The sequence below is a fragment of the Hemicordylus capensis genome, chromosome 2 (genome assembly GCF_027244095.1).
Source record: "Hemicordylus capensis ecotype Gifberg chromosome 2, rHemCap1.1.pri, whole genome shotgun sequence".
NCBI lineage: Eukaryota > Metazoa > Chordata > Lepidosauria > Squamata > Cordylidae > Hemicordylus > Hemicordylus capensis.
Genome location: NC_069658.1, coordinates 275,053,986 through 275,066,285, shown reverse-complemented (window position 1 = coordinate 275,066,285; position 12,300 = coordinate 275,053,986). Strand labels below are relative to the sequence as shown.

The 12,300-nt window shown below is 40.2% G+C and overlaps 1 protein-coding gene across 32 annotated transcripts in view; it reads left to right on the top strand.

The window, feature by feature from the left end:
* Positions 1–12,300, top strand: part of MAGI1 (membrane associated guanylate kinase, WW and PDZ domain containing 1) — a 683,050-nt gene that overhangs the window by 643,817 nt on the left and 26,933 nt on the right. For all 32 annotated transcript variants that reach the window (XM_053290563.1, XM_053290583.1, XM_053290573.1 and 29 more), the window contains 3 exons: positions 1,409–1,500; positions 3,337–3,529; positions 7,060–7,353. In XM_053290563.1, the coding sequence (XP_053146538.1) occupies positions 1,409–1,500; positions 3,337–3,529; positions 7,060–7,353 (579 nt within the window). The remainder of the gene's footprint in view (positions 1–1,408; positions 1,501–3,336; positions 3,530–7,059; positions 7,354–12,300) is intronic.

Here is a 12,300-nt window from a genome sequence, read left to right as displayed (position 1 = left end):
GGACTTGCACAAAAGACATTTCGTATGAGTTGTGCCCAAGAGCTCCCACTATTTGTAGTATTGTCAGCAAAAACAATGCTGACAATAAGAAATGATGCTCTGCAGATGTTAATTATTATAAGATTTGTTGCAGCACAGAACTCTTGATTTGGCCTTCTCTTCCTCATCTTATGAAAAGAAAATCAACTGTACTGTGTTACTAATGGAGTTATAGTCTCTAATAGGCCCTCATTTGCCTAATGACAAAAGTCTATTTACTCATGATTTCTAAAAAGGGTCTTGGATTTATTAATGATACTGATGAGTTCTAATATTGCAGTGCTAGGCAAACAGTTCACAGTTGGTTGCCATGCAAACCAAAAACCATGCTTAATAGTGGATTGCTATAAATCTGCTAGCATAACAAAATCCTTAAAGTTGTTTCTAATTATCAAGCCTTGCTAAAGGTCATAAGCAAAAGAGTAAAATACCAGATGGAAGGATACCTGTACCAGAAGATATTAGAGAAAGACATTCCAAGCTTCCATTAAATACCTCCAAAACCATAGGTCCAACAGATTAACAAAGTCATCATGATTTCCTTGCAAAGAATTCTAGTTTCCAAGTGGATGCTGTAACCTGCTCTTCACATTTTTGCATCTTTTTTTTCTTCAGAGAAAAAGTACAGGCTTCCTATTTTTAGATTTTTTCAGTTATTTCCTTGCTGCTTTTAAACAAGTAAAGAAAGTAATCATTTTCTTGCTTTAAAGAAAGGAAAAGAGAAGAAAAGCCTTCCAGGAGTCACATTAATGTTTTTCGGGTTTCTGGAAATGTCATGTTAGTCAAGGTTGTATTGATATTATGTGTGCATGCACACACGTACACATAGATACATACTTTTATGCTGAACAAGGAGGGGGTTTGTGACAAAATAGCTCACACTGAGAGGTTGCATGGTCCTCATTGCCTGGTGTGGACAAGGTACAATGAATCATGGATCAGCATGGGCTAGATGTCTGGCACATGCATCCTCAGAAGAAAGGCTGTGCATTTGAATGCACATTAACAGTGAAACTTGTGTAGTACTTTTTCTGGTGTTTGAAGAGAATGGGCCACATGATAGGCTATAAATACAATAGATATGTTTGGTTCTCGTGTGTTGTAGGTGTAAGTAGCATGAGTTGTATCCTTGTGGAGACTGATATAATGCATATTTCTAATCTGTCTAGACCAGCATCTTCTGAAAGCCCAATAGACTCTGCCATTTTTAAATACTATGCAGCAGATAAGCTACATGTTCATTTTGTGGATCATGCAACTTGGTGCCTTTCAGTACAAGTGACACACAACTGCACAAAAGGACTGCAGAAGACTCAAATGTGGAGTACCAAATTATGATTAAGAATGAGTTCCTTCTATTTTCTTGTAGTTCCAGATTATCAAGAGCAAGATATCTTTCTATGGAGAAAAGAAACTGGGTTTGGATTTAGGATTCTTGGTGGAAATGAGCCTGGAGAACCTGTAAGTACTTTGATATTGCAGATGTTTTCCTTTTCTCTCTTTCTTTTGGAATAACATTAATCAGTGTACACTTTTATGTTCATTTCATCTACACCTCTTCAGTCACTTGGCTATGTTAGCACACCAAAAAAATAATAACCAGAACAGAGTGCACAATTATGCTCTAAATAGCTAAGGTTACTAAGAGTGTTGATCCTAGTTCACATGAGAGAGGCCCCATTTCTACCAGCAACTGGCTGAGCCCCTGGAGCTATTTTGCAGCAGCTACTGACCAGAACATCAAACAGATGTTAGCAACTCTGGACTGCTGTTGATTTAGGTCATACTGAAACCAAAGCTTCTGATCTCATTACCAGTCCCTTGAGCTGTCGAGCTATATAAATTCAAACTCACTCAGCAGAACTCTGCAAGCAAACGAATGTAAAATAGAAGGGGAATGGCAAAGTCACAAGTTAAATAACAAGATAACTAAAGTTCTCCATCCATAAAATGGTTAACAGGTTCCCAGCCTTTTGAGGAGCAAAATCTTCGCTTCCTTGCCTTAAAGTGTGTGTGTGTGTGTGTGTGTGTGTGTGTGTGTGTGTGTGTGTGTGTACACACACACACACCACAACTTTTGAATTCATATGAGCAGATAATGCTGACCATTGGTCCTCTAAGTGACTAGAAATAGCTCTCCAGAAGAAAAGATGCCCAAGATAGAACTTGGAGTAGTTCTAAGAGTACATGATTGGCATACAGAAAGTTCCAAGATCCTTTGCTTTGGGCCCTCTCTACATCTCTTTGTTCATAAGGAAGGACAATGCTAAGTTTGTGAATGATATGGTACTTGATAGCAGTGTTTATTATTGTTAGATATAATGTGTGATTTGTAAGGTTGCTGCCAAATTCCACTTAAACAGCAGTTTTATAGTGAACTGGAGATTCATCCTTATGCATCTGGGAATAGAATTTCTGGGGGACTCACTAGAAATCTGGTAGATTCTAGTAGACACTCCTACTAGAAGGTGGTGGTGGCTGAATCTGTACTAAAACCTCTAGCTGTGACTCAGGTTGATACATGTTCGGGGCTTTAGCCTGTACAGATTACCTTGGACATTCCCACACATGATAAAATAGTCCCAAGGTGGAATATAAATGTGGATGTAGTGAGCATATATGATTCAGGTCTATAGATATTTGCTTCAATGCATGCTACACTTCTAACTGTGTTGTATCATGGGGATGGTAGTTCCCAAGTGTGGAAGCTCAAGTCTTCTCTGCAGGTATCCTTATTTTGCGAGAATTGGGTTGTTGGAGGGGATCTGCTTGGTTTTTGCCATGAAGTTTACAAAGCACTCTATGTTCTGGTGTGTATCAGTGAGATTAGGAATATATAACTAGGGTGAGCTTTTCTAGGGACCTCATGAAATATCCTGTTGGAAAAACTCAGTACGTTCATATTGTTTCCATGCTCAGATTCCAGTTAGTTGTTTGGCATGGAAGAATAATGTTTTACCCTGGGTGTGAGACAGCAGATTACATGGAGTCTTTCTGCCTTTCCTGTTTCTATGTAAGTTGTTTCTCTGTGTCGGCACTTGGGATCTGATTTACTTTAAACATAGCCTTTGCCATTTGGTTGTAGCTGGAGAGATCTGCCATGCTAACTGCTTTGCTTGCATGAAAATCTGGATAATATGGTCCAGTTAGTCAAAAGACAATGGAAAACAGAGAATTTGGTTTTGTTGGTTTGGCTAAATACCAATTATATAAATAACTCCTCTCTCTCTCCCTCTCTCTTCCCCCACCCCTACACACACCCATTCACTCACTCACTCACTCACTTGTTTGCCACAGATTTACATTGGCCACATTGTGCCACTGGGTGCTGCAGATGCCGACGGTCGCCTTCGATCTGGGGATGAATTAATCTGCGTGGATGGAACGCCAGTTGTTGGCAAATCTCACCAGCTTGTAGTCCAGCTTATGCAACAGGCTGCCAAGCAAGGCCATGTCAATCTAACTGTCAGGCGCAAAGTGGTGTACACAGGTAGGTTGCGATGTGACTGTACAGGAGTTTTATTTTTACACTGTCTCTGGATGAAAGTGAACTACTTTCTAATGATCAAAAGCCTCAATTCTGGCAAAAATAGCAATCTACAGAGTTTCATTTTTATATGTTGTGTTTCATCTTTAGTTTTTGTTGTTGGGGCTGTTCAAACATGGAATAAATATAGAATGAATGTTTTCAGGCTGAGAATTCAACTGTTACTGATTAGACGGGATTTGGTGCTACTCTTGAAGGGGTGCTCTGGGTGTCCCCATTACTTTAGTTCAAATTAATATTTTTAAATGATATTTATTTATTGCACAGTATTTGCTACATTATTTAACTGTGAACAGACTTCTACCCTGCCTCTTCATAAAATGTCTTGAGGTGCCTAAAAAAAGTATAACATTACATATATTATTAAAATATCACTTTATAAACTATGATACCACAGCAACAGAAGCAATGAAATCAGATAAAGCTACAATGCAATTGCTAAATCTCAATAGGTGAGGGAACATGGAAACAGGCATCATCATATCTTAAAACAGGGACAGATTCATATGGTAGCAGGTGGTACTTGATGTACCCTGCTCCCAAAGGGTATAGGTCTTGAAAGGATTCTGAATTGTTTGAAAATGCACAGGAAGTCAGTGGAACTGTTTCATCACTGCTGGCAAGAAACATAGATCTCAGCCAGTAGCCTTGCTGTTGCATTTTGAACCAGCTGATGCTGAAATCTTATGGGGTAGCCCCATATACAGCATATTGCAGTAGTCATGTCTAGATGTTACTGAGACGCAGATAATTGTGTGTAATTGTGTGTACAATTATCTTCTCCAGGAGAAATCACAGGCTAAGCTGGTGGGAAGTACTTCATGGCACCGATGCCACATAGGCATTCAAACTAAGGGCCAGATCTTAAAATGTTTGCAGGTTATGAACCTGATCCTTAACGGAGAATGTAACTCCATCCAAAACAGAATTTGTGCACCCCACCTCCCAAATCAAACAGGCCAGCTACCAACAGAACCTCTGTCTTATTTGGATTGCATCTCAGTGCATTGGTCCTTACTCAGTCCAAGAAATACAGTATATAAGAAAATGAAACCTGCTCTGTGAAGTGGAATGTTCTGTGGGCAATTATAGTGCTATCTGTGACGGCAGCATAAAATGAGCCAGCAGTGGTTTTCAAATAACAGTGTATAATGCTGGGAGTTCTGCACTCTGAATACATTACAGTTGCCTTGCTGGATATGACCAAGGTTCGTCTCATCCATCTGGTTTCCAGATGGACAATGCCTCTGAGAACCTTGCTAACATGAATGCCCAGTCATTAATGCCCTTTTTGTGGTCCCAGTTGGATTATTGCAGGGTGTTCTGCATGGGGCTGCCTTTGAAAATGTTTGCGGGTTTTGATTGGTTCAGAACACAGATGCCAGATGCCGGCCTGGTGTGACACATTCTGATCATATCACCCCAGTGTTGTTTCAATTCCTGACTATCAATTTACTTCCAACCGCAGTTTAAATTGAGGGGGTCATAACAATTAAGGCTCTAAATAATCCGCCACCAGGATACTTTAAAGACCACTGGATACTTTAAGGACCAAATTGCTCATAGGCCTGCTTGGGCTTTCCATTCAGCAATGGAGGCCCTGTTGATTGTCGCTTTGCTTTGTGAATTTAAGGCTTTTCTTTACTGGAGCACCAAGACTGTGGAATGCCTTATGTATGGTATCCTCACGGTTGACTTCTTGGTGAGCAGCTAACATACAGCTTTTTAAGGGAGTTTTTGACCTGCTCCTTCTTTACGTTTTCTTTCAGCAGTCTTAAATTTTCTCTTGTGACTGTTGCATTGTTTTAGATATGTATTTTTACATTGATTTTTTTTAAAAAAAAAAAAATAGTACTGTAAACTGCCTTGAGGATCTCTGACAGAAAGAGAGAACACAAATATCATAAAAAATAAAGGTGACAAACATCCAGTTTTTTGCGTTTCGGGCTAGTCTTTACCAGAAGGAAAACACTCCTGGCCTTGGGGCATGGGGAAGGAAGAGGTATATTTGGCACCTTTGTGTCAAAATCCTACAACAGGGTTAGATTGCATGGACTGTGCTGGGCCCACAATCATGTCTATATGCACCGGTAATAGTTAGGACTTGAAGTCCCAGTATGTGGATTGTGAGGAGTGGATGGACATTTAACTGCTCCTTAAAGGTATGCCTCTGATTATGCCATGGAACCCACATATGAGCATATTTTTATTTATTTTGATTTTTTGGCCTTTTTTTGCATACAAATACTTATGGAGGAATAAACATAAAAATAATTAGAACAAAATGCAAAATATACTGATTATTTATTTATTTATTTATTGCAGGAAAGATTTTCAAGCAGGAACGCACAGGCATTCAGTCGCCTGCTTGCATATCTTTTCTTAAAACCCATCTGAAGATTTGCATTTTTACTGGAATGTATTTCTTATGAATACTTGCCCAGTATGCTTCTACTTCACATCAGAATTGGTCCAAGGGTGTGTTTCATAATTAAAGCAACCATGTTGACTGCCTGGTAGTGGTAATACGACTAGTAGTTGTCTTCATTAGTAGTCCTTTATTTTCTAAAATTAATTATGCAAGTTGACATTAAAAAAAATTAAATTAGAATTTAAAAATCCATAATGAAATGCATTAAAATAAAAGAAACACAAAATATTGGCATTAAAAAGTCTAATAAGACAGTAGGAAAACCAATGGGAAAGGCAACATAAAATTCACCATCAGAAAAACTAGCAGCAGTTATTATTTAAGTATGCCCCTGGGAATGCACTCCTGGATGCCCAGTTCCTCTGCCACCCCAGAGGACAGGTCATCCTCTCATGGGCTTATGTACCAAGGGGATAGATTTTGGTTGAACATTATGAGATGCCTCTTAATGAATGGTAAGAGCAGTTTGGCAATGAAGTCAATTACCTATGGAGGTGGTGGACTTTCTCTTACTAGACGTCTTCAGACAGGCTGGACAGCCATCTTTCTAGGAGATGTCTATATCCCCTGTCCAGGGGATGATCTAGATCTCTCCTTCCTGCATCAAGCAGCCAGTTGGACTAGATGGCCTACAAGAACCTCTCCAAGCCTATGATTTTATGAATAAATAGGTATTGACAGAATTCAATGACAGAACCATTCTCTTTCTGGATAGAGTATTCTACAAGAGGATGATGTCACCAATGAAAAAGTGGTCCTCCAATTCCCAGCTAATAAATTTGTGGTAAAGTAGGGGAAACAGAACAAGGAAGCCTCAGCTGACCTTGGGGAATGGGATGGATGTCTAGAGAAGACATTCCCTAAGGCAGTCTGTAGACTAGATAGACTATAAACTTTCCATGAGCATTCTGCACAAAAACAGAAATTGAATAACTTGTAGCCTTCATTACTCACCCCGCCCCTCTCCCCCCCGGTAGTCATTATCTTAAAAGCATAGTGTATTTGAAGGCTGTTAACTGGGAATTGCATCTGTTTTGAACAGTTCCAAAAGCAGAGAACGAGGTTCCATCTCCAGCATCATCTCATCACAGCAGCAACCAGCCTGCTTCTCTGACAGAGGAGAAACGCACTCCACAGGGAAGCCAGAACTCACTCAACACTGTCAGTTCAGGCAGTGGCAGCACCAGTGGAATTGGTAGTGGAGGAGGTGGCGGGAGTGGAGTAGTCAGCACTGTGGTGCAGCCCTACGATGTGGAAATATGCCGGGGAGAGAATGAAGGCTTTGGCTTTGTCATTGTGTCTTCAGTTAGTCGACCAGAGGCTGGAACAACGTTTGGTAAGTTCTAAATATTCTTAAAATATGTTGGACTCTCTAGCTTTGTTTATGTGGCCCCTGGCAAGATGTTATCCTCATGCTTAAAAGTGCATTTAAAGTTTCAGATGTATATTATCCACTGTTATGTTTCAGATGTATATTATCCACTGTTGCCCCAGTGTTTCTAGCATCTACCACTGTTTCCCCCCATTGAATGCATAACCCATTGTACAGTGGGTCCCATTTCAACTGGGATTTGTCAGGTATGATCCTGGGAGGAGGTAACCTAATTTGTAAGATCAATGCTGAGTGAAGGAAGATGGTAGTACTCCTTGTATTTAGCATCATCTCTTAAAAGCATCTGAATTAATATGTTACTGTGCAGTAAGAACAGCAATCACCCAAAGAGTAATTACAATTCATGAGCATACCCCTTCTATTTAATTAATATGTTTAATTGGAAAATCAAGCTTTTGGGAGGTGTTTGCCTCCTGGGTCTTGTTCAAAGCCAAATTAGTGGAGTTTAAAAAAAAAACCAAAAACCAGGGGGAGCGAGACTGACATTTTGAACTTTGAATAGCAGGAGAAATGACAACCGTAGCAAAGGTTGTCACACATTGAATCTCCAGAGATGGAGCCTGTAGGCATGTGTTCAAAGCAAGTCCCTTCTCTGGCAAATGGCTGCCATTGGGATAGCAGAGGAGAGACCTTCAGAGCAAAGGGCACTTCATACTACATATTGAGAATAATTCAGATTTAAAACAAAGAAAGAACAATTAACAGGTTTCCTTTACTCTCGGGAAAGAAAAGCTTGTATTCTGGGATTCATCAATGTACTCTGAATTCCCATTAAAGTTAGCATGAAGGCACACAGTGGTGCAGGACAAAATTATTGATTTATTAGCACCCATAATAATGCTAGACTTCAGTTCTCTCTGTAATACTTTTGTGGCCACCTCTTGGTATCTCTAGTGTTTCTAGCATCATAGATACCCTGTGGGCTTGGGAAGTGCCATTTATCTCAGGCTCTGCTGATCAATAGGAACATATGGCATTCCAGAGAAAGAATGACTCCTACCACTTCAGAATGTCCCTATTTAACATTATCCCATGTTGGCCAGTATTGTGTTTAAGAGGAGGGTACCCCACATAATCACTGTACCAGTGGCACAACTATATATATATATATATATATATATATATATATATATATATATATATATACACACACACACACACACACACACACACACATATTCAATTGAAACTGAATAAATAAATAATAAGTAAATAAGTAAGTAAGTAAATAAATATAGATCAGGGCTGCTCAACCGGCCCTCCTCCAGATGTTGGCCTACAGATCCCATAATGCCTGGCTTTTAGTCACCGTGGCTGGGGATAATGGGATTTGTTGTCCAAAGCCAGCTGGAGGGCCTAAGTTGAGCAGGCCTGATAGAGAGATAGGCATGCACAGTGTTTGAATGCTAGCAATGTGTTCCCAATGCACTGGCATGCTAAGCTGTTCTGCAGAGGCCTGATTGCGGGAATGATCTCTTTTAAAGACGACATGGAACACTTACATGAGTTAGTGCTTTGTCTCATTTATATCAGGTCTTAGTCTTAATGTTCCCACTGAAGATTGTATGAGATCTCGTAGATGTGACTCCATGGAGCAAGTCCTGTCAGTTCAGGATTAGCCTCTCCAACCATCAAAAGAAAATACAGTTCAAATCAACTGAAACATCCATCAGTGGTGGTCAGTTGCCCTATGTTTATCTTATCCTTGGCACAAGCATGGAACTGGAGATCTTAGAGAAAATTAGACAATGTCTGCAAAAAGAAAAAGAGTAGGAGAACTTTTGATCTCTAGCATTTTTAAACATCTCTAGTCTTAAGCTTGACTCTAGGTAGACAAAGTTGCCCTGTCCAAAACAAACTAAGCATTGTGTTAGGAGATGAGCTTCAACCCCTAACATCTCGTTACATTTCTTACCCAAGCATCAGTTAAGCAGCAATTGAAATCTTCTCCCAAGTTCCCGCCCACCACATAAACTCATGTGACTGTTAATAATTAGAGCAGAAGTCCCTGAATTGCTTTGGCCTGCAGATTCACAAGTGATAAAGTGCCAAGTATCCTCTTAATCCCCAGAGGAGAAAGAAGTGCAGCTGGAATTACATGCAATAACTGTTGAATTCTAAAAAGGCCTCTCTGACTCTTCCTGAGATGGATCAAGCTATTAAGAGACCATCACTGTGAAGGAGGTAAAGAGGCAAGGTACAATCACTAAACTAGTCAAGGTCTCCACAGTTGTGAGTGACAGGCAGAGACAGCAGCAATAAAGAGAGACGTCCTATAAAGCTGCCTTATACCGTCAGACCATTGGCCTAATATTGACCAATCAGACGATATCAACCGCTGTGTGACAGTGGTTCTTTAGGGTTCCAGATGTTTCAGCACATAGCTACCTTCTACATACATATTTTTACTGAAGAAGTTGAATGAAATGTTGTGACATGAAGTGATGTCTTTTAAAGAAGGGCATTCTTTCTATCAAGTTTGAATATGGAATAGTGAATGTGTTCATTATTTGAAAGAAGCTTTTGAGATGAACTGCTTGTAGCTAGAAATATCAGCTAGGTAAAAACAAATACATATTTTGACTTTAGATTTGTCCCCCGTGCTCCCATTAAAACTTTTCTCCCCTACATTCTGCATGAGATGCTTGCCCTCAGCTACACAGTGCTTGCCTCATAACCATAGGGAGTCCTTTTATTTTATACTTTTCTAATGCAGGTTGTCTGCAGAGATGGGCCAACCTAGCTGAGAATTGCCTCCTTGTCAGTTCAAGTCTAGGGGAGGGGTATTCATTAAATAAATTGGTTACATTGAGAAATTAACCCATTCTTCTTGTGTAAATATGTCAGTTCTTCTATATACGGAGTGGGCCATGCTCACCATTATACATTAAATAACAACCCATTATGTCAGTCATATTGCCTTATGGTGGTGAGTGGGCATTTCCTCATAGCCATCATTAACTCTTCCTTCATTGTGATCTTTCCAATACTTATCACAGCATATACATATTTCTAAAACTACTAATAAAAAAATTGCAGTGCAAGTATATCTTTGGATGAATGGATTAATGTTATTTCCACCCATTTGTAAATGATGCAAGAGTAAATAGTTACAACCACATTCCGAGTCATCACCTGCTTCACCGCTTCTAAATGCTGTTCTTTATCTACCTTGTACAGCTCTTGTAGTACACCCAAGTGTGGGTGTGAAGAGTTGGGAAATCTAAGTGGTGTCAAAGCCTAGCAAATGTGGGTTTTGAAAGGCAGAGCAAAAGTCAGGCATCAACACTGGGCTGGAAATCAAATTCAAAAGTTTGATGCTAGGTTCAAATTGAATTAGATGTTGGAAGTCCACCTCAAATGATAGGTCACAGAAGACAGAACCAGGTGCCGGAATCGATACCCTTACCAGAGTTGAGCTATAAGATTAAATGAGTGGTTTTGGAGCAGAATGACCAAAGAATGAGTAGAGGAAAATTCAAGGCCAACCAGTGGCCTAGGCTGAACCAAAGCCGTAAGAACTCAAAAATCTGAATTCTGCAACATGCTGGGATCCAGTACATGATAGCCCGGAGGATCGGTAGTGGGGAGGCACAGGTTTTGCCCTCTTAGAAGCACTATCCATCTCCATGTTCCATAAACTGTAAGCCGACCAGGACAGTCCGTAAAGTAATCACTCTTTTAAAAAACAATCTTTACAAATTCAGAGACAACAGAACAGTAATGTCAGATAAGTGTTAGGTGCTGAATCTTGCAAAGGGACCAGGAAGCTACTACTCTTGTTCATTTTTTAATCTTAAAGAGGATTATGCTCTGCTACAGCAAAGGAAGAATCAAATGGATTAGGAAGTGCTGACTATTAGTCCTGTCCAATGATTCAGCTCTGAAGAGTCAAAACCAAATAAATTGCATTGCGCATCTGGCCCTGTGTGGAGGCATCCACTCACCCTGCTTACCTCCACAGAGAGTGGACTCTGCATGGAACCTGTGAAAGGGATGAGCTGGGTGCAGCTGCAATGACATCATGGATGATGTGCAGGAAGCTTTGCATGGAATGCTGGGGTGTGAACTCCTTTTCAGCAGTTTTCCTGTGCAACTCTACAGGGAAATGGCTGAGAAGGACTGCATATCCCAGCATTCTGTGGCTTCCTGCATTTTTGTCAATGATATAATTAGGGCTGTGTCTGGCTTCTCATCCATTTAAGAGCCCACCCTAGCTCTTTGCAGAGATTGCTCTCCACAGAGATAGGCAGTGGGGGAACAACTACCTTCTCATGTGAGGAACACTAGGAACACCATGCAATTTATTGGGCTTTGATCCTTTGGCGCTGAATAATTGTACAGGCCTAGTGACCATTGTGAGAGAGTAAATGCATTCATCCCAGACCACTTGCTGTTTCTCTCTCTCTCAAGCTGCAATTCTGAGCACCGATATCTGGGAATAAGTTCCATGAAATGTATTTAAATTCATGGTGCAAAATATACTTAATTTGCTTAGCTTGAATTTTTAGAGCTATTTCGAGTCAGGCAGTCTTTGGGACTCACCACCTGTTTGTACTTGGATCACATAAAGGGAAGAGTTATCAGATGGTTTGGAGGTCAGAGGCCCTTAGATGACTACATATTCCAGTCCTGCCCCATCTTTAGTGGCTCTGCTCCTTACCTTGTATAGTTCCTTTGTTCACTGTAGAAAGACAACCCCAGATCCCTCTCACTTTTTACCCATGCCATGTTCGTCTATAGAATGGCCTGCTAGGGATTAAAGAAGTTCAAACAAAGCTCTTATTCCTTGGTAGACATAGAATGGTTGTCTTTCAAAATGGAGAAAGAACAAAACATTGGCAGAAGCTTTAACAGCCACGGGCTGAGATGAGAATGAGACAATATTAT